At 42.8% G+C, this 23,353-nt stretch overlaps 1 protein-coding gene across 1 annotated transcript in view; it reads left to right on the top strand.

Annotated features, from left to right (window-relative positions):
• The window catches only part of COL4A2 (collagen type IV alpha 2 chain), a 154,390-nt gene that overhangs the window by 17,507 nt on the left and 113,530 nt on the right, over positions 1–23,353 (top strand). The window contains exon 3 of the mRNA XM_082215730.1: positions 13,555–13,635. Within this exon, the coding sequence (XP_082071856.1) occupies positions 13,555–13,635 (81 nt within the window). The remainder of the gene's footprint in view (positions 1–13,554; positions 13,636–23,353) is intronic.

Here is a 23,353-nt window from a genome sequence, read left to right as displayed (position 1 = left end):
TGTTTGTTTTGGCCCAGTTCTCTAATCTGTCAAGGTCGTTTTGAAGTGTGATCCTGTCCTCTGGGGTGTTAGCCACCCCTCCCAGTTTAGTGTCATCTGCAAATTTGATCAGGATGTCCTTGAGTCCATCATCCAAGTCGTTGATAAAGATGTTGAATAAGACCGGCCCCAAGACAGAACCCTGTGGCACCCCACTAGTCACTCTTCTCCAGGATGAAGAGGAACCCTTTGGGTTCGGTCAGTCAGCCAGTTACAAATCCACTGAGTGGTAGCATAGTCAAGACTGCATTTTACCAGCTTCTTTACAAGAATATCATGGGGCACCTTGTCAAATGCCTTGCTGAAATCAAGGTAGGCTATATCCACTGCGTTCCCTTCATCTACCAGGCTTGTAATTCTGTCAAAAAACGAGATCAGGTTAGTCTGACATGACTTATTTTTCAGAAATCCATGCTGACTATTGGTGATCACAGCATTCCTTTCTAGGTGCTCACAGACTGCTTAATGATCTGCTCCAGAATCTTCCCTGGTATTGATGTCAGACTGACTGGGCCGTAATTATTTGGGTCCTCTCTTTTCCCCTTTTTGAAAATAGGGACAACATTTGCCCTCCTCCAGTCTGCCGGGACTTCCCCTGTTCTCCAGGAATTCTCAAAGATGACTGCCAGTGGTTCTGAGATCACATCTGCCAGTTCGTTAACTCATATCCTTGTGTGCTGGGATCTCGGTTCCTGGTGTGATGGATTAATTGACTGTTCTGTCTTTCTCGATGGGAAGACAAGTTTGCAATGTAGGGGGAGATGATCACTAAGCATAGGATCACCTATGAAGAATTCGACCACGTAGGGCATCATTTTAGTGGGTATCAAAATATAGTCCACCACACTATTTCCCTGCGGGGTGATATAGGTAAAATTCCCAGAGCCTTCCCAGTCAGTTAGTCCATTGAGCCATGTCAGGGCCCTGGTGGTAGTCAACCTAGTGAGTCGCAGACCCGCCAGATTAATTAGTGGATCCCGGGATCTGCGTTCCCAAAAACAGAAGTCTGGGAGAGCAGAGGTGTCCAAGATCTCCCATGCTTTTATATACACTTCCCATCCTTGACCTAAGCAGGCATTAAAGTCTCCAGTCAAGATAACATGTAGGTCAGATGAAGTCCAGATTCTCAAGAACGTGTGCAATAAAATCCCATTGTGAGTTCTTGGCTGTGACAGTGAGAGTGGGAGGGATATACACATTGATCAATAACATTTCCTGGCTCCCCAGCTCTATCTTAGAATCATAGAATCATAGAGTTGGAAGAGACCACAAGGGCCATCGAGTCCAACCCCCTGCCAAGCAGGAAACACCATCAGAGTACTCCTGACATATGGTTGTCAAGCCTCTTTGTTACTAGTAGTTTACAACTAACATTTGTCGACAGAATATGTTCACTTTTTATGTGGGGAGCCACCAGGGTTGACAAACACTGTTTGGTTTTCTCTCCCCAGTATATATTTTCGTCGTAAATAGATCTATTCAACTTGATTTTTTTCTTTGCATTCTATTTGTACATCATTCTCTTCTTTAAACCTTACTTTAGCCTTGCCTAGATTCATCTTCAGCCCTGTCTTTTTTGTTTCTTCATTTAGTTCTTCCAGTGTTTCTTGCAGTTCTTGTTGACTTTGGGCTATTATGACTATGTCATCTGCATATTGTAGATGATTTAGCATTCTTCCATTGAGATTGATTTCTTTTTTTCTGACAATTCCAGGCTCTTTAATCCATCTTTCAAGGTGAGTGTAAGCAGCTTAGGTGATAAGTTCTGTATAATAAAAAACTTAATTTTAAAAAAAGTGGATCAGTTTGGTCATCAAAGCAATTTCCCACAGCTTCTGTAACTACCCTTTTAATGTAGGGGTGTTTTCCTCTTTTGATAATTCCATTTTAAAAAGAGGTAGGAACAAATCAGTGCAAGATGTGAGTCTGGAAGTATGTAGTGTAAATGGGGAATACTTGATCTTGTACCTAAGCCACAGGATGGGATGTGAGGTATCAATGAAAGATGGAGAAAATGCTCAAGAGATCCAAGTATTGGATTGTTTTTGCCACTTGTCTTATTAGAAATTGGTCTTTTCATTTCTTTCTTCCTTATCGTTTGTTGTTGCACCTTGGAGCGACTCATCTACTTGCTAATGTTGCTGTCTTTCCAGCACCAGCCAAAAGTTTTAATTGCAGAGGCATGTGAGCAGCATCTTGTAGAGATGGTTTTAATTGTATTATTCAGCTGCTTTTTATTGGTTTTGCTCCTTCTCTAAGCTTTTATTATTTTGTTATTCTATCTTACTGAATTTTACGTTTAATTGTTTGCTGCCTTCAGAGCTTATGCTGAAGGGTAGCTAATAAAACTGCTAAATAAATACATACATTAAAATCATTAATAATTATTCACTATCTCATTGCATTGAATTCATACCTCTCATTTGTAATCAACAGCCTTAGTTTTGCTTGAGTGGACCTTGGACTCTGTGAGTTCAGTTCACAACCCTGTTTCAGATCCTATGCACTAGGTTTTATTAGGAAAGAGGGTCCATTGCTCTCCCAGTAGTCTTCATTCACAGTCTGCATATTACTTTCTGCAGCTATCATCAGTGCTGGTGATGCTGCCATACTTCAGAGAAGTCTTCCACAATCTACAGAATTTTCATTGCTATGTTTATTCATTACTAAAACATTTTTAACCTATCTTTTCATCCAAGCAGGACCGTCAAAGTGGCTAACAATCAATTTTAGTATATGTGCTGCTGAAGCGAGCACAAAGTGGCTAACAATCAATCGGTTATGAAATACTGTTAGTTCTCTTTACAGATAAAACACTAATTAGCACAATTTAGCAGCTGCAATCGAATCCCCGCGGCGGGGTGCGCTCCCGCTGTTCGGTCCCAGCGCCTGCCCACCTAGCAGTTCGAAAGCACCCCCGGGTGCAAGTAGATAAATAGGTACCGCTTACCAGCGGGAAGGTAAACGGCGTTCCGTGTGCGGCTCTGGCTCGCCAGAGCAGCGTTGTCACGCTGGCCACGTGACCCGGAAGTGTCTTCGGACAGCGCTGGCCCCCGGCCAATAGATGTGAGATGGGCGCACAAACCCCACAGTCTGTCAAGACTGGCCCGTTCGGGCAGGGGTACCTTTACCTTTACCTTTAGCAGCTGCAAAACCAAGCAAGACCATATGATAATAATAGTAATAGCGACGGCAATAGTAACAACAACAACAACAACAACAATTTATTATTTATACCTCGCCCATCTGGCTGGGTTTCTCAATGCACTCTGGGTGGCTCCCAACAGAATAGTAATAATGCTAATAGAAAAGTGATAAAACATCAAACATTAAAAACTTCCATCGATAGGGCTGCCTTCAGATGTCTTCTAAAAGTCAGATAGTTGTTTATTTCCTTGACATCTGATGGGAGGGTGTTCCACAGGGCGGGCGCCACTACTGAGGAGGCTCTCTACCTGGTTCCCTGTAACTTCGCTTCTTGCAGGGAGGGAACCAGTAGAAGACCCTCGGAGCTGGACCTCAGTGTCTGGGATGAACGATGGGGGTGGAGATGCTCCTTCAGGTATACTGGGCTGTTTAGGGCTTTAAAGGTCAGCACCAACACTTTGAATTGTGCTTGGAAATGTACTGGGAGCCAATGTACCACAGCATCACAGTGTGGTACGCTGGTTTGACATCAACTGATAGGAAGTGCCAGCAGAGGGTGGTGAATATAGCACAAGATATTATGGGCTGTCCCGTGAATCCGCTGGATGAAATAGCGGAAGAACGTTGCCTCAGGAGAGTGAGGAAAATTCTCAGGGATGATTCACACCCTGGCCAGCACTTTCTTCATCTCCTGCCCTCGGGCAGAAGATACAGAAACATGGTTAGTAGCACCAACAGGGTAAAGAACAGCTTCTATCCGTGGGCTGTTAGGCTGCTGAATTAAAAGATGGCAACAGGGCAATTGACTTTTGGGTTTGGTGTGCATCAGTAAACGAGGGGAATTAAGACTAAGAGAGCTGAGAGGGGGGTGCTTGTGTAATCTCACTGTATTCTACAAGTTGTACAAGTGACAATAAAGTATTTCAATTTCAATGTGGGTCTTTCAGTAACGGTGTTACATGGTCTTGGTGGCCACTCCCAGTCAACAGTCTAGTTTCTGCATTCTGGATTATTTGCATTTTCCAGGTCACCTTCAAAAGTAGCCCCATGTAGAGCAGCACATTGCAGTAATCCAAGTGGGAGATAACCACAGCATGCACCACTCTGGTGAGACAGTCTGCGGGCAGGGAGGTTCTCAGCCTGCGTACCAGATAGAGCTGGTAGACAGCTGACCTGGACACAGAATTAACCTGTGACTCCGTGGACAGCTGTGAGTCCAAAATGACTCCCAGGCTGCGTATCTGGTCCTTCAGGGGCACAGTTACCCCATTCAGGACCAGGGAGTCCTCCACACCAGCCCGCCCCCTGTCCCCCAAAAACAGTACTTCTGTCTTGTCACGATTCAACCTCAATCCATTAGCCACCATCCATCCTCCAACTGCCTCCAGACACTCACACAGGACCTTCACCACCTTCACTGGTTCCGATTTAAAAGAGAGGTAGAGCTGGGTATCATCCGCATACTGATGAACACCCAGCCCAAACCCCCTGTTGATCTCTCCCAGCGGCTGCATGTAGATGTTGAAAAGCATGGGGGAGAGGACAGAACCCTGAGGTACCCCACAAGTGAGAGCCCAGGGGTCTGAACACTCATCCCCCACCACCACTTTCTGGACATGGCCCACGAAGAAGAAGCGGAACCACTGTATAACAGTGCTCCCAGCTCCCAGCCCCCAGCCCCTCTAGATGGTCCAGAAGGATGTTATGGTCAATGGTATCAAATGCCGCTGAGAGATCCAGCAGAACTAGGAAACAGCTCTCACCTTTGTCCCTAGCCTGCCGGAGATCATCAACCAGCACGACCAAGGCAGTTTCAGTCCCATGGTGAGGCCTGAATCCCGATTGGAAGGGATCCAAATGGTCCGCTTCTTCCAGGCGTGCTTGGAGTTGTTCGGCAACCATCCGCTCAATCACCTTGCCCAAGAATGGTAAATTTGAGACTGGGCAATAGTTGGCCAAATTGGCTGGGTCTAAAGATGTTTTTTTAAGAAGCGGTTTAATGACCACCTCTTTCAGTGGGTCTGGGAAGGCTCCCTCACAGAGAGAAGCATTCACCACCCCGCAGAGCCCATCGCCCAGCCCTTCCCGGCTCGCTTTTAGAAGCCAGGATGGGCAAGGATCAAGGAGACAGGCGGTCAGTTTCACTTGTCCAAGCAGCCTGTCCACATCCTCAGAGGTAACAGATTGAAATTGAGCCTATGTAACTTGACTAGACAGGACTCTAGGACTCTCCCACCCCGGCCCTTCTCCCACCTTGGAGTCTTTGTTGTTTAGTCGTTTAGTCGTGTCCGACTCTTCGTGACCCCCTGGACCAGAGCACGCCAGGCACTCCTGTCTTCCACTGCCTCCAGCAGTTTGGTCAGACTCATATTTGTAGCTTCGAGAACACTTTCCAACCATCTCATCCTCTGTCGTCCCCTTCTTCTTGTGCCCTCCATCTTTCCCAACATCAGGGTCTTTTCCAGGGAGTCTTCTCTTCTCAGGAGGTGGCCAAAGTATTGGAGCCTCAGCTTCACGATCTGTCCTTCCAGTGAGCACTCAGGGCTGATTTTCTTAAGAATGGATAGGTTTGATCTTCTTGCAGTCCATGGGACTCTCAAGAGTCTCCTCCAGCACCATAATTCAAAAGCATCAATTCTTCAGTGATCAGTCTTCTTTATGGTCCAGCTCTCACTTCCATACATCATACATCACTACTGGGAAACCTTGGAGTCTACCTCTTTACAAATCTGAGCAACTTTATCTGCAAAAAAAACTTTGCAAAATCATTGCAGGAGATCTTGCGGGCCTTACCAAGCCCCAATGGTGAAGATAATTCCATTAGATTGCAAGCCACCTGCTGCTGTTTTCTGCAGAAGTGAAAGAGGCGATGAAGAAAGTCCTCTTCGCCGTTGCTATTGCCACTTGGTAGGCTCGATGTTGAGCTCTAACCAGTGTCCTGTCTGATTCAGAATGAGTTTTCCCGCCACCAGTGCTCTAGCCGTCTCAGCAGTTGTTTCATCGCCCTCAGCTCTGGGGGAAACCACAGGGCTGTCCGGACTCCATGCAATCGGAGAGGATGCTTTGGAGCTAGACAGTTGATAGCCCTGGTAAGGCCACTAGGGAATCAGCTGAAAGGCCATCAACATGGGAAACCATTTGGATCCATTAAGTGGGGGCGGGGCATCCAAATTGGTCCCACCTCTCTGCAGAGGGGAAGGCTCGCGGAGAAGTCCAGTTGCACCAGGAAGTGATCCGGCCATGGCACTTCTTTTGTTTTGCTTTTCCTTACTGTCAGTTCACACACATCCATAGAGGTAAACACCAGGTCTAAGGCATGCCTGTGACTATGAGTTAGGCCAAACGTATTCAGGGACAGCCCTATGGAGGCTATGCTTTCCACGAAGTCCCGAGCTACCCCTTGTAAGGTTGTGTTGGCATGGATGTTAAAGTCCCCTAGGACAACCAAACTAGGTGTTTCTAGCAGAACATCCTCCACGACCTGAAGCAGCTCAGGCAGGGAATCCTTGGTGCAGCGGGGAGGTCAGTACACCAAAAGGAATCCTGTACTGCCCCTATTGCCCAGCTTTCAGAACTGCTGTCAGAAAACTGGGTCTTCCCAACAGGATGCCTGGTGCAAGCTAATGACTGCAACCCCCCCCCAACACCCATATGACCTGGGTTGCTGTGCGTAAGAGAAACCTGGTGGACCAGCAGCGGCAAGAACCGGCCCATCTGCTTCATCTAACCAAGTCTCTCTTACACATGCCAGGTCAAGTCCTCCATCCACAATCAAGTCATGGATGACAGCCGTCATGTGAGTCATTGACCTGGCATTGCACAACAGCTCCTTAAGGTCGTGTGGGTCTCCCTTGTTGATTCCAGTATCCTTCTAGTCAGGATCAGACCTGGAGTCAGGGATAGTCTTCAAACAACAACTAAACCTGCCTCCTTGGTAATGACATGGACTGGTCTTAGCGTAGCTCCTTCTCCTGCCTGCGATCACTGAGATCGGGTGTCCCAGAGAATCCCACTCCCCACCCCGTGGAACTTGACGCAGCCATTCTGTTGGCTGGGGCCCACTCCCAGGCAGTCCTGACCTTTTCCCCTTCAGAACAGAACACAAACCATACATCAAACTAACACAACAGTAGAAACAACCCCCCCCCAATAATAATAATAATTTGCAATCATACTAAAATTAAACCAATCCCCAGCCCCAACCAAACGTCCATCCCACCCCCCAACAAAAATAAACAAACAAAAATTCAAACTACTACAGATTAAAAACAATTTAGAAGACATAGAAACATTTAAATAATTACTTAATAACATTAACACAGAGGGGCTGGCCCTTGCCCTTGTCTCACCCCCAAAGGGCCACCCCAAGGGACGACCCCCCTTGGTGTCTCCCCGCTGGGAGCAGCCCCGCCCCCTTAGGCAGGCAGGCTTTATAATGCTGCTCCAGCAGCTGGACCACACCCTCTGGGGCAGCAGATGTTCCCATTTTGCCTGCCTGCCCAGGGACCTGCGCAAATAAGATGTACAGAAGAAGAAACACAAAGAATTTTAGGCAAAGCTACTAATTTTAAGGTGGTCTTCAAAACTGTATGTCAAACTTACATAGAAGACAAAAGGTCAAAACTAGTTTTAAAAATTCATCAAGAAGTTATCATCATACATTGGTCAACCACCAGAAGTTGTTTTTTTTCTATTGTGCATTTTATTGGGAACATCAAAATGCTGATACACAAAAGAGCTATAAAAACAGCTGGGGACCTAGTGTCACAGCACAGTTATTTGTTTTCCCTAACAGAACTCAGTCATCCGTTTGACTGACCCTGGCTAGAAACAGCTGGGAAACAGATTCTTTTAGAGAATTCCATGTCTATCACACAGCAAGAAGTTTAAAAATGTTCTGTTCATATTATGTTATGTTCCATCTTCAATGACCTAGAGATGAGCAGTGGGTGCTTTCATATAAATATAGGAAATCCTTGCTTTAATATGTGAAAACATGAAATGATTAATGGCAAATTAATTTAGTTTTAGTTTAGTTTTTTAATTTAGTTAATGCTAAATTAAAGCTTATTCAAGATAAGAAGAAGAAGAAGAAGAAGAAGAAGAGGAGGAGGAGTTTGGACTTGATACCCCGCTTTATCACTACCCGAAGGAGTCTCAAAGCGGCTCACATTCTCCTTTCCCTTCCTCCCCCACAACAAACACTCTGTGAGGTGAGTGGGGCTGAGAGACTTCACAGATGTGTGACTGGCCCAAGGTCACCCAGCAGCTGCATGCGGAGGAGCGGAGACGCGAACCCGGTTCACCAGATTACAAGACTACCGCTCTTAACCACTACACCACACTGGCTCTAATTCTTCATTTATACAGTATTCTGTCTTTTGCCTTAAATGGGACTCAAGGTGGCTTACAGATAAAACAAGCAGCTAAAAACATGGGGGGAAAGTTATTAAACAGTGATATAATTAAACCTATCTATCTAAATGAGCTATTAAAATAGGTTGTGCTTTGCAAATAGAATCTTCAGTGTTGCACCCATAATCTTTTGCAAGTTTAAGATTTATTTATTTCTTAACATTTATTTACCATTTGATTGTTTTTAAAACCAACCAACCTACCTCAAATACAATTAAGTTAGTCCTATAGCCATTAGGCTGATTAAATTCTTGCTATCCATTTGAAAAATCAAAAAAAAAAATCCCAAAAAAGAACAAAAATGCTGACAGAGAAATGCCAAAAATAAAATGAAAAACTGCCAAAAAGCTTTTCAAAAAGAACAAAAATGAAACTTTGCCTTGCCACTTGAGGAATGAGGTTATTACCCCTCTACTACTATCCATACCAGGTCACCCAACCATTGCTATTGTGTCTTTTCTTTTAGCAGATCACAATGATCAGGTGACAGCAAAAACTGCAAGGTCTGTTATAAGATCTATTATAAACCTCCAAACTGCATTTTGTATAGTTAAGTTTTTACCTCTTCAGTACATTTTATTTTCTTGCCTAGGAAGCTTCTCCCTGGTTTCGGAGGGGGCTAGGGGATTCTCTCTTTTGCACTTTGAAACTCAAGCCTCAAAAGCTGAAAAACTCCGTAAAACATTTATCACTGGAATCACCACAAAACCTTCCACTTTCTATGATTTAATTCCCTCTGGGCTCATAACCTTATGTGAGGAATTAAGTATATGAATCCCTGTGGGTATAGGGCGGTATATAAATTTAATTAATTAATAATAGCAGCAGCAGCAACAACAACAACAACCACAACCACAACAACAGTGTTCAAAACTCCCATTGTTCTGGGCACATTTTGCAACAGGGATTTTCATCAGCGCAAGCAGTTTCTGAGTTGTGCGCCCAGTACTGCACCTAAGATTTCAGATTAAAACTGCAACTCTCTCTTTTAAAAAAAAATTCCATTAAGAACTTCCAATTAATAACAAATCAGATCAAATCATAATCCAATTCAAGAAAAAACAAAACAAAAACAAATTACAATCCAAATTATTAATTATTAAATTTCAAACAGACTTCCCATATTCTGGATCTCTGGAGAATCATCTCACATAGTTATATTTCTGCCTTCTTGTGATTCTCATAACTTCCACATTCTGATCTTGAACTCTCAAAGTCTCCAGTCCCTGGCTAATCAATTCTCAGTCATGTTGAACAGTCATGTATCCTTTAATCTGACAAGCACAGCTTAGTTTGTGTATGTGTGTATTTCCCTTGTCTGTTGCCAGCGCAGCATTTCGTGGCTTACTGTTATCTTGCAGTCCAGGCTGTTGTCCAAGTCTACCATTCGAAGTTCTATGACACAGTAAATTCCTGAGTTGTCAGGTTATTATGCATACTGTTTGCAAATATATGTAGCAATTGAAATGGAATATATTCCACAGATGTAAATCATTTGGTGATTGATCAGCTTTTCCGGGGTCCACACACTCTTCCTCTGGGCCCTAGAGGGGAGCTGCTAGACACTCATTTCACCTTCTCTCCACTGGCGGAGGAACGGGCTTGCGGAGGCAGCGGGCTGCCCACGGCACCACTATTCTGGCAGGGTGCCATCACAGCAGACACCCCCCCCCCGGAATGCAGGAAGCAGGGAGAGCAGTCTCTCTCTAAGCAGCCAGGATGATGTCTAAAAGAAATACCGCCACCCCCACCCCCATTCATATGCTCCCCTCTCATGCGCTCGTCTGTCGTGGGGTCCCGGGGAGGGGAGCGTATGAATGGGGCGGTGGCAACGGCAGTATTTCTTTTTGCCATCATCCTGGCCGGTTAGAGAGAGACTGCTCTCCCTGCCTCCTGCTTCCCCTTTCGGATGAGAAACAGAGAGAGAAAGGCACAGGCTCAACGTGCTGGCCATCATTTCCCTTTTCCCCTACAACATGCGCTTAAAAACAACAGCCGCCAAACCTAGAAGCACTTTGCACAAGGCGTTCTGCTGGGGTCTCCTGGTTTGTTTCATTAAAAAAACAAAGCGCTCACTTTAAGAAACTGAGTATCCATCCATCCATCCATCCATCCATCCATCCATCCATCCATCCGTAGTCCTGGATAATCCTTGGGATGGCAAGCTATTTCTTGCCATTGAGAATTGCCGCCAGCCACCACTGCCTTCTCTGTCTGCTCCTCAAGGTGACAACCGCCCAGCACCATATTTTTCGCTCTATAGGACGCACTGGACCATAGGAGGGAGAGAACAGGAAAAAAATAATTCTCCCCCTCTCTGCTCAGCGCCCCTTCAGAGAAGCGGCAGGAGAAAAGGAGCCCCTTCCATTCCTCCTCCCGCTTCCCTGAAGGGGTGCTGCGCAGAGAGGGAAAACTGTGCAGCACCTCTCCAGCGAAGTGAAGCCTGGAGAGCAAGAGGGATCAGTGTGCACTGACCCCTCTCTCTCTCCAGGCTTCAGGCGGCCATCCGCAAGCCTTCGGAGCCCGGCGGGGACTCCTGCTGCGCTCCAAAGGCTTGCGGGTAGCTGCCTGAAGCCCCCGGAGCGCAGCGGGAGTTCGCACCATTATAAGAGAACAAGGGAGTTTCATGGTGAGTTCCGGCACCTCTTTTTCTAGAAAAATAGCACTGGTTTTAGCAAACAAAATGGAGTCCTAAATTGAGTCCTAAAAGGATATAGAGAGATCGGAAATTCCCTTTCATGTACAGCAACTTAAAACACAGCTTGAAACACAGCAGGGGGGAATGACAGCTACTTTCTGAGTCACTAATGTGTACATGCCCTAAGTCTAAAAGCATATCTACATAATTATAATAATATAAATAATCCAAAATAAGATCATGTGGCTGTTTAAAAATAATTACTTTCTTGATATTCTAAATTTCAGTGAGAAATGCTCACATTTTTTGGTAATATTTGCACCATGTTTGCAAACAAGCAACAGTATTTTTGGTGCACTACAATGTAGGTCTTCAAATATTTCTGTTTGTTCCCAGAACAGACATTTCCTGAATCTGTTAAGCACTTCGGCTTGGAACGTAATGAGAGAGGATGTGAACCGACAAGATGATATTGTTTGAGTCTGCTAAAGGAAGTTGACTATTTGGATGTTTATAATCTCAGTATGTTAGCTTGTACTTTGATAAGAACGTTTTGTTTGCAAAGTAAACCGCAAGACCCACTGCAGTTCTGAAACAATGTTTATGCAGCTTTTGAAGTAAAGTACTGCAGAAAATTTCTGCATCATCCAAAAACAGTATCTGAGCTGTACAGTATGATGTATGTATGTACATATGTGTACATAATAAGAGCAAATGAATTGTAAATTATATGTGAAAACTGAAAACTCCATAGAATAGCCAAATTGTGCAGGTGGGTGAACTACAATAGTCAGATGCAAAGTAGTTTATAAATAGACCTGTCTCAAAGCACCATGTAGGGAAGAGTATCCAGACTTCCTAGTTTCCTGTTGTGTGAAGCTAATGATGTAATTCGTCTTAGGACCTTTCTGAGTTAAGCAGATGGGACAATCATAGATATGTAAGCAAAGAGCAGTTAAATATAGACATGGTACATCTCTGTATGTATTGTATTATTGATACTGGCCTATGTTTTTTTTGACAAAATTAGATTGAAAAAAACCTTAAAATCTTTGCAACTGGCTTTAAGAGAATTGCCTGTAGTTTGCTAAGAACCCTAGTATACTAGGTAAGAAATAATACATTGGAGCAACAGGTTTATGTGAACCTGGAAGAGGAAGGATGTATTGTCCTTTGCTTTGCAATGCATAGTTTCAAAGTTTGAATTCCAACAAAAATCTTTTGATGAATAAGATGAGCTCCCATTTTTCACTAAGAAAAGCATTCAGGCGTCACTTGCAGTTTCACATTCTTTGAGTTGTTTGTACATAAATGGTAAGCTCTGTTCCCATCTGCAGAAATATTGTTCTGTTTAATCTTGCTCTTCTTTCCAAGCACACATTTAGCTCATACCAGTGTATCTAGCAGGGATACAGTGTACATAACTTTACTGCTTGTAAGGCTGATTAAATTTTCAGTGATGTCTTTTCTTTTAGAATATTTAACCACTTCTCATTCAGCAACAGAGGCTGCTGCAGCTTCCAATTGTCTTCTCTCTTTTTTGTTGGCAAACACACACACACACACACACTTTAAAACATTTTTGTTTCAATGTCATTTTTAATTTACTATGCATCCAAGTAGTAAATGGTATTCAATTTAAGATTGGTTAATGAGTACCCAATCATTAATAATCACTTAAAATGTTCTTCTAGGGAAGTAATAGTCCCACTCTATTCTGCCTTGGTCAGGCCACACCTGGAATGCTATGTCTAGTTCTGGGCACCACAATTTAAGACAAGCTGGAAGGTGTGCAGAGGAGGGTGACCAAATGATCAAGGTTCTGGAAACCAAGCCTTATGAGGAATGGTTGAAGGAGCTGGGTATGGGTAGCCTGGAAAAGAGGAGCATGAGAGGAGATGATATAGTCATCTTCAGATTTCTAAAGAGTTGTCACCTGGAGGTTGGAGCAAGCTTGTTTCCTCCTGCTTTAGCGGGTAGAACTTGAACCAATGACTTCCAGTTACTAGAAAGGTGATTCCAATTAAACATCAGGAAGAACTTTCTGACTGTAAGAGTTGTTTGGCAGTGGAACAGACTCCCTTGGGAGATGGTGGACTTTTCTTCCTTGGAGGTTTTTAGCAGAGGTTGGATGGCTATCTGTCATGGAGGCTCTAGCTGAGATTCCTACGTTGCAGAAGGTTGGACTGGATGACCCTTGCAGTCCCATCCAACTCTACGATTCTAGGATTCCCTTTAGTTTTGCCATACTAGCTGTTTTTCTTGCTGTTGCCGTGCTATTTAACTGTCATTTGAATGTTTGTTTTATTTTTCAGGGAGGGAAGTCTTATACAGGACCTTGTGCAGGAAGAGACTGCAGTTGGGGTTGTGAATGTTTCCCAGAAAAAGGAGCTCGTGTGAGTACCACTTTTTCTAATCACATAAGAATTCTCACCATTTTATCCTAGGGATCAAACAATTGCCCCTAGATTTAGGACTTAAGATATAAACAACAAAACAATACAAAAATAATGACAAAACATTTCAACAATGCAATACTAGCAATACAAAATATGTCCTTCCATGAACAGAAGGAGCCTCCTGTGAACAGAAGGGTGTAATCTGTTAGTGGAATGGGCTTGTTCCAAGTGGTCACTTCCATGAACTGAAATGGAATAACCTGCTGCCACCTACACTGCTCTAAAGGGTTCCCAAACCCTAGCAAATTTTCAGTGGCTGCGGACGCAGCAGAGATCCAAGAGCATCCAGCTTTGTGAGCAGAATTCCACTCGTTAAATTCTAGATTCAACTATTGCCTATAATTGCATTTGACATTTCAGATTTAAGCCGGAAAGAAAGGTATCATATGACATATTCCTGTAGACTACAGCATTTGGAGGCAAGTTGTTTGGTACATGCTTAGCTCAAATTCTAAATCATGCCTCACGTCACCTCCTCATGGTGGCACTGTTTTATAACTGCATTAAAAAGCCTGCTCCTCAGTATCTTTACATGAAAGTAAATCTTAAAGTAAATCCTCATTAAATGTGTTTTGGGCACTACTGTTTGAGAGCTCTTGCAATTTATTCATCTGTTGTTATTGAAATGTACAACCATGTGATATTGGAAAACTGTCAAAACGAATTACACAGTGAACATCTACACAGCAATTTGAATATTCTCCAGTTACATTGTTTTCATTAGATTTGAAATGAACAGTGGTTTTTTAATTAGAATTATATCATTTTTGAAGCAACAGCACTTTATAACTGAAGAATATTGAATTTTAATATTGGGAAATGGACTTAATACCCTAGCTTCTCAAGCAGTGAACAAAAATTATTTGATTTGATATGCAAGCATACTTCCAAGCCATCTAATTTGTCCAGAATGTTGTAATTATTTTCTTTAAATGTAAAATCTTTACTAGCAGCACTTCCTGAATAATAGGTTGCATTTCTCAGAATCTTATAACAGTGCACTTGACAGCCGTGTAGCCACTTTCATCGTAAGTTCATTTGGAATCTTCAGAGGTGACCAAAATTAATGGAAATGTTTTTGTCTTACTATGGAGTATAAGAAAATAAGGCCTAATTAAATTAAATTTTCCGTTTGTAGTTTTTCATGTGAGTCATAGGTCCAGCAGTGCTTGAGTTTAATGGGTCATTCTTCTGGTAATAATGTCTAAAAATGGTTCTGGGTGCAGCTGTAGAGTTTTAATCTTCAATAGTGCTGACTTTCTTTTTGAATTATTACTGCCTATAATAGTGGATGGTTGGAGATGGTATGGGAAATTACATTGTGGGACTTCTGACTTAGCGTATTTTTCCGGGTATAACACGCCCCCATGTATAAGATGCCCTCTATTTTGGGGGACTCAAAATTAAGAAAATGGGGGGAGATGGCCCAGAGCTTTTTGGGGGGAAGGATTGTTGATGGCTTTTGACCTGATTTCATTCTGATGCAAATTCTTCTCATACATGTATTAAAGAATAGTAATATATACATGTATTAAAGAATAGTAATATATTTGTTCCACATATTTTCCAGTTAAGTTAGGCTGCTTACTGTGCTAGATTATTGTATCTCTGTCCATTGAAATATATTCTTTCTGGGCTATAGAAATACTACTCACTCTATTCTACTTTTTTGTTAGTCCCACCACATCCAGATGACCATCCATATTTTAGTACTATGGTACTTAGTATCTAATGTCTTCTGCATGGTCCTTCTAGAGAGCTTCTATGTGGGTTGAAGATTTGAGCCGAGTGGGAAGGCAGGACCTAAGTCCCTAGACAGAGAGGTTGGCATTGAGGTACCCGCCAAATCTCTAGTATGGTTTGAGAAGTTTCTGCATAGGGAGAGAACTCATAATTGTGTCTGCACAAATGTTTATGCAAAGATTTACAGTTAGAGTAAGCAACTGATTGTTCTTTATAAGTTCCAATCATATCTTATCCTCTTTTTGACAGTGACAACCCCACTGTCCATTTCTTCTCAAGGATGCCTTTGTATTACTGATATTTTGACATCTTTTGAAATCTGCTTCTCTGCATGTTGGAAATCATATCAGCATTTCTGGTTGGAAAACACCCCAGTTGATGAAAATATTAAATATTACCAATTCGTATTTAGACACCGAGAAACTGAAACTGTTATCACAAACAAGTAAGCTGGAAGCACTGGCAATGTTAGTATTTCTTGAATGTTTTGGTGAATGTTGCAGATTTGATTAAAAACTGAAAATAATCTTTGCCAAGCTCAAAATCTGTATAGATAGTTCCGTATTGTTACACATTGCAGTATGTGTGTACTAGGTGGGACTGATTTGGATGGTCCGCCCCACCACTTAATGGATCCAAATGGTTTCCAGAGAGTGGTAGGGGATGCTTTATCCCATGTTGATTCCCTGATGACCTGCTGGAATGTGGAGTTAACCAGGACTATCGACTGTCTGGCTCCGAAACGCCCTCTCCGATTGCATGGAGCCTGGACAGGCCCGTGGTTTTCCACGGATCTGAGGGCACTGAAACAATCGCTGAGACGGCTAGAGCGCCGGTGGCGGATAACCCATTTTGAAGCTGACAGGACACAGGTTAGAGCTCAATGTCGAGCCTACCAAGTGGCGGTAGCGACTTTCTTCACCGCCTCTATTGCATCTGCAGAAAACAGCAGGAGCCTTTTTCAGGTGGTTCACAATTTAGTGGAACCACCTGCTACATAGGGGCCCAGTAAGAGCCACATGATCTCCTGCAATGATTTGCAAAGTTTTTTGCAGATAAAGTCGCTCAGATTCGGGAAGAGGTAGACTCCACCGTGAGAGCAGGGCCGGGGCGGAAGAGTGCTAGAGTCCTGTCTAGTCACGTTGCGTGGGATCAATTCCAATCTGTTACCTCCAAGGATGTGGACAGGCTGCTTGGACGAGTGAAACCAACCACCTGTATCCTTGATCCTTGCCCATCCTGGCTTATAAAAGCTAATCGGGAAGGGCTGGGCGATGGGCTTCGTGGGGTGGTGAATGCCTCCCTCCGTGAGGGAGCCTTTCCAGACCCGCTGAAGGAGGCGGTTATCAAACCGCTTCTTAAAAAACCATCTTTAGATGATGCCAATATGGCCAACTATCGCCCAGTCTCAAATCTTCCATTCTTGGGCAAGGTGATTGAGCGAGTGGTTGCTGAACAACTCCAGGCACGCCTGGAAGAAGCGGACCATTTGGATCCCTTCCAGTTGGGATTCAGGCCTCATCATGGGACTGAAACCGCCTTGGTTGCACTGGTCGCTGATCTCCGGCAGGCTAGGGACAAAGGTGAGAGCTGTTTCCTAGTTCTGCTGGATCTCTCAGCAGCTTTTGACACCATTGACCGTGACATCCTTCTGGACCGCCTAGAGGGGCTGGGAGCTGGGTACAGTGATACCTCGGGTTACATACACTTCAGGTTACATACACTTCAGGTTACAGACTCTGTTAACCCAGAAATAGTGCTTCAGCAGCAGGAGGAGGCCCCATTAGCTAAAGTGGTGCTTCAGGTTGAGAACAGTTTCAGGTTAAGTACAGACCTCCAGAATGAATTAAGTACTTAACCTGAGGTACCACTGTACAGTGGTTTCGCTCCTTCTTCCTGGGCTGTGTTCAGAAAGTGGGGGGGGGGTGAGTGTTCAGACCCCTGGGCTCTCACTTGTGGGGTACCTCAGGGTTCTGTCCTCTCCCCCATGCTTTTCAACATCTACATGCAGCCGCTGGGAGAGATCATCAGGAGGTTTGGGCTGGGTGTTCATTAGTATGCGGATGATACCCAGCTCTACCTCTCTTTCAAATTGGAACCAGTGAAGGTGGTGAAGGTCCTGTGTGAGTGTCTGGAGGCATAGGTCAACTCTGTGTCCAGGGCAGCTGTTTATCAGCTCCATCTGGTACACAGGCTGAGACCCTACCTGCCCGCAGACTGTCTCGCAGAGTGGTGCATGCTCTAGTTTTCTCTCGCTTGAACTACTGCAATGCGGTCTATGTGGGGCTACCTTTGAAGGTGACCCGGAAACTACAACTAATCCAGAATGCGGCTGCTAGACTGGTGACTGGGAGCGGCCGCCAAGACCATTTAACACCGGTCTTGAAAGACCTACACTGGCTCCCAGTACGTTTCCGAGCACAATTCAAAGTGTTGGTGCTAACCTTTAAAGCCCTAAACGGCCTTGGTCCAGTATACCAGTAGGTGTGTCTCCACCTCCATCATTCTGCCTGGACACTGAGGTCCAGCACCGAGGGCCTTCTGGCGGTTCCCTCGCTGCGAGAAGCCAAGTTACAGGGAACCAGGCAGAGGGCCTTCTCGGTAGTGGCACCCGCCCTGTGGAATGCCCTCCCACCAGATGTCAAAGAGAAAAACAACTACCAAACTTTAGAAGACATCTGAAAGCAGCCCTGATTAGGGAAGCTTTTTATGTTTAATAGGTTACTGTATTTTAGTGTTTTGTTGGAAGCCGCCCAGAGTGGCTGGGGAAACGCAGCCAGATGGGTGGGGTATAAATAATAAATTAATAATAATAATAAAAATAATTTGTTTTATATGAATACTCCTTACCTGGAAGTATTGAAACCAGGGGTGGTGCCCATCCTCTTGCCTTTTGAACTTGTTCCAAGTTAGCATTTTTCATCTCTTTTAAGTATATATTCTGTCTTTTACTAATTAGCAACCTCTGGTGGTAGCTTCCCCCCAAAAAACCTTAGGCCAGAACTAGCAAAAGGGACAAATGTAAAGGTCTACACTTAAGGCAGGAAGAATGAGATGCGCAAATATAGTATGGAGGACACCACCCTTGGCAGCAGTGCATGTGATAAGGTTGTAGACTTTAACCTTAACAAGAGTCAACTGTGTAATCCAGCTCAAAGAAAGTCATAGTCCCACTCTATTCTGTCTTGGTCCAGTTCTGGGTACCACAATTTAAGAAGGATGTTGGCACGCTGGAAGATTTCCAGGGGAGGGTGACCAAAATGATCAAGGGTCTGGAAACCAAGCCTTATGAGGAACAGTTGAGGGAGCTGGGTATGTTTAGCCTGGAAAAGAGCAGGCTGACAGGAGATATGAGAGCCATCTTCAAATATCTGAAGGGCTGTCACATGGAAGATGGAGCAAGCTTGTTTTCTCCTGTTCTGGAGGGTAGGGCCCAAAACAATGGCTTCAAGTTACAAGAAAGGAGATTCTGACTAAATGTCAGGAAGAACTTTCTGACAGTAAGAGCTGTTCGACAGCGGAACGGTTTCCTTTCGGAGGTAGTGGATTTGCCTTCATTGGAAGTTGGTATACAGAGGTTGGATGGCCATCTGTCATGGATGTTTTAGTTGAGATTCCAAAGATACTAACCCTCCACTAACACCCCCATCCTCATCACTGAAACCAGTAATGAAGCAAAATTGTGCAAAACTAGTAGTAGATGTTAATTAAGACATAGATCAGTGACAGAAAAGGGTGACAGTTTTCTAGCGTCACAATGAGAACAACAATAATGAAAAGAAAAGAGTGATATTTATTATGCTTAAAATAATTATAATGCCTCCATTCTGAGATGCCAGGGCCAGCTGGTGATGCAAGATTGAAGATCACTGGTAATGACAGTTGTAAAAATATGAATTGAGTCTTATCAGAATCAGGGTGCCAACCTGCAGAGTTGATCACATAACACGGTGTAGGCACACCATTTGAATAGCAATGCCCATTAACTGGCAGGGTGGGGGACAGCCAACTCAAATATTTTATAGGAATTTGCTCCTATGATCAGAATACAGATAGTAGTTAAGGCTGCATAGACAATAGCCTAACTAAACCCAAATATAACATAAGGGTGGATGATCGGTGTTGTGAAAATGAGCAGAATCATTGGGTAAAATGATAGATAAATAAAATGATAGATGAAGAAAAGACAAAAACTCAATACTATTACCAATTTGGAAGTTGAAGGAAAAAATATTGAGAACCCAGTGGAAATTAGAAAATGTTTTCAGAGGTATTTTAAATAACTATACACACAAGGGCCTCAGAAAGAGATTGATATAGACCAGTTTTTGAAAACAAACGGATTACAAAAAATCTCGCAAGAAAATAAGATAATGTTGAACTATAAAATTACAGATCAGGCGGTGGAAGGTGCCATTCAGAATATGCAGTTGGGAAAATCTCCAGGGCTGGATGGCTTAACCTCAAAATATTATAGAACTTTGAAGGATTAGATAATCCAACCACTAAAGGAGGTTTGCAATGAAATTATGGAGGGGGGAAAGGCGCCAGAGTCGTGGAAAGAAGCATATATTACACTCATACCAAAAACTGAGTCTGAAAAGACACAACTTAAGAACTACCGACCCATATCCCTGTTAAATGTGGATTACAAAATTTTTGCTGATATTTTGGCAAGGAGGTTAAAAAAAGTATTAAAGGAAGAGATACATAAGGACCAAGCTGGCTTTCTTTCAGGCAGACATTTGTCTGAGGAATATAATTAATATTTTGGAGAAGCTGCAAGAGGATATTAACACCAAAGCAGTCTTAATTTTTGTAGATGCCGAGAAAGCCTCTGACAATATTTCTTGGAGTTTTATGAGGAAAAATCTTCAAGGGATGGGGGTCGGTCAAGGGTTTGAAAATGGTATAAGTGCAATTTATTCAGAACAAAAGGCAAAATTAATAGTTAACAATGTGGTGACAGAGGAATTTAAGATAGAGAAAGGGACACAACAAGGTTGCCCAATTTCCCCATTACTTTTTATTTCCGTCCTGGAGATTTTGTTAAACATGATAAGAAGGGACCATTTGATTAAAGGCATAACGGTCGGAGCTAAACAATACAAATTGAAAGCTTTCGCAGATGACTTACTATTGACATTACAGGAGCCAGAATCTAGCACTAAAAGAGTATTAGAACTGATCCAGGAGTTTGGTCATGTGGCAGGATTTAAGTTGAATAAGTCAAAAACCAAAGTTCTTGAGAAAAACTTAACAATGACCGAAAGAGAGAGGTTTCAGAATGAAACAGGTTTAACAGTGGTTAAGAAGGTGAAATACTTGGGGATTAACATGACAGCTAAAAACGGGAACTTATTTAAGGACAACTATGAAAAATGTTGGTCAGACGTTAAAAAGGACTTAGAAATATGGTCAAATTTGAAGCTTTCCTTGTTGGGCCGGATTGCTGTTATCAAGATGAATGTATTGCCAAGAATGTTGTTTTTGTTCCAATCGCTACAAATTTTGGATAAAATGGACTGTTTCAAGAAGTCGCAGAGAGACATTTCTAAATTTGTCTGGCAGGGCAAGAAACCCAGAATAAAATTTAAAATATTAACCGATGCAAAAGAAAGAGGGGGATTTGCCCTGCCAGACCTTAAACTCTATTATGAATCAGCAGCTTTCTGCTGGTTGAAGGACTGGCTGCTTCTTGAGAACACAGATATTTTGGATTTAGAAGGTTTCAATAATGTTTTTGGGTGGCATGCATTTAAGAACCATATTGTCAGGAAAGCACTGTTTAATGTCTGGACACGATACAAAGACTTACTTGAAAACAAAACCCCAAGGTGGTTGTCACCAATGGAGGCAAAAGCTAAAAAAAACCTCAATATGGAGGCCAAGTGGCCAAAATATTGGGAGATTTTAGAGCAAGAAGGAGACAAATTGAAATTGCAGAGTTTTGAGAAATTAAAAGATAGAGTGCGAGATTAGCTTCATTATTTTCAAATAAGAGAGGTATACAATTTAGACAAAAATATTGGCTTCCAGGTGGAAAAATCAAAGTTGGAAACAGATTTGTTAGATCCCAATACTAAGATACTTTCAAGAATGTATAACTTGCTGTTAAAATGGAATACTCAGGATGAAACGGTTAAATCTGTTATGATTAAATGGGCACAGGACGTTGGTCATAACATTATGTTTGCTGACTGGGAACAGTTGTGGACCACAGGTATGAAATTCACAGCATGTAATGCCCTTAGAGAGAATATTATGAAAATGATTTATAGGTGGTACATGACACCAGTCAAGCTTGCAAAAATCTACCATTTGCCCGATAATAAATGTTGGAAATGTAAAGAAACTGAGGGTACATTCTTTCACCTTTGCTGGACGTGCCCAAGGATTAAGGCTTTCTGGGAAATGATATATAATGAATTGAAAAAGGTATTTAAATATACCTTCCTGAAGAAACCAGAGGCCTTTCTCCTGGGCATTGTCAGCCAATTGGTGTTAAAGAAGGATAGAACTTTCTTTATGTATGCTACGACAGCAGCAAGATTACTCATCGCGAAATATTGGAAGACACAGGAGCTACCCACACTGGAAGAATGGCAGATGAAGGTCATGGACTACATGGAACTGGCAGAGATGACAGGCAGAATCCATGACCAGGGAGAAGAGTCGGTGGAGGAAGACTGGAAGAAATTTAAAGATTACCTGCAGAAGGAATTTTGAAATGACGTTTGATTGAAAATAAGTGGTACTGGTAAAGAGATGCTTAAGGAAATGTAAATAGGGATTGATAATTGGAAATGGATATTTATAATAATAGGTTAATATATGGAGTAAGGATAAATGTTAGAGGGTAAGGATTTGCTGAATTTAATATTTGAACTGGAACACAAAATGGGAGGTGTGAGGAGGTCAAGAAACTAGTGAAGAAAATATAAGATTTGAAAATATTAATCTATCTTTAGTTTTGATTTTTGGCTTTTCTCTTTGTTCTTATTCCTTATTCTTTATTTTTTCTTCTTTCTTCTATCAACTGTTTTTCTATTGTGTATCTTTTATCTGTTTTGTTTTTGTAGTTTAAATGTTGGAATTTGTTTTTATTGTTTGTGAAACATTAATAAATATCATTTTAAAAAAATAAATAAAATGATAGAGCAATTATTTTGTTCTCTGAGCTAACAGAATGGGAGGGTAAACCAGACTGAAATGGATCAAAAGATGATTTAAGTCCTATTTTTTTCAGGCAGGGAGATGTACAAGTGGACAGTTTGTTCATTTTTGTCTCCCCTGCTCTGTTTCTCCTGCAAGAGAGACACAATGCAGACAACGTTTTGATAAGCAGGGATGAGACAGTCTCCATTCATGGAGTTACGTGTCACAGTACTTTATTCAGTAAAGTACTTTATTCAGTAGTTTATTAGGGTTATGCTATTTTTAGAAATATAGAGGCACACAATTGGTCCATGTAGTTCAAAATGGACGACACTAACTGACAGCAGCTCCCCAGGGTCTTATAAAAGCAAATTCCCAGCCCCAATTTTGAACGCAAATACAAGAGAGAGGCTGAAGGCCACCCACCTCCCTTTCTTATTTGCTTTGCTGGTCCATGCTGCTTTGCCACCCCCCCCCCAGCCTAACTGCCCTCTGCCTGGGTGATGTTTGAGCACTTGACTGGGGGCCAAGTCCAGCAGTAGCCAGAATCCGGTTCTGGTTAGCCCTCCACTCATTGGGCAAGGTGTGCACGGGGTGTGTTTATGTTGTTGCAGGGAGAGGTTCTTTAGCATCCACCTACAAGTGTTGGGCATAGTATTTGCAGGAAATAATTTCTAAAATATAATCTGATCTCAGATTAACCCACCACAGTAAATACCCATTCTGGTTGCTAGGAAGAAATGAAGAGCAGTGG

Source organism: Podarcis vaucheri (assembly GCF_965113315.1).
Source record: "Podarcis vaucheri genome assembly, chromosome: 3".
Classification (NCBI taxonomy): domain Eukaryota; kingdom Metazoa; phylum Chordata; class Lepidosauria; order Squamata; family Lacertidae; genus Podarcis; species Podarcis vaucheri.
This window is presented reverse-complemented; position numbering and strand designations above follow the sequence as displayed.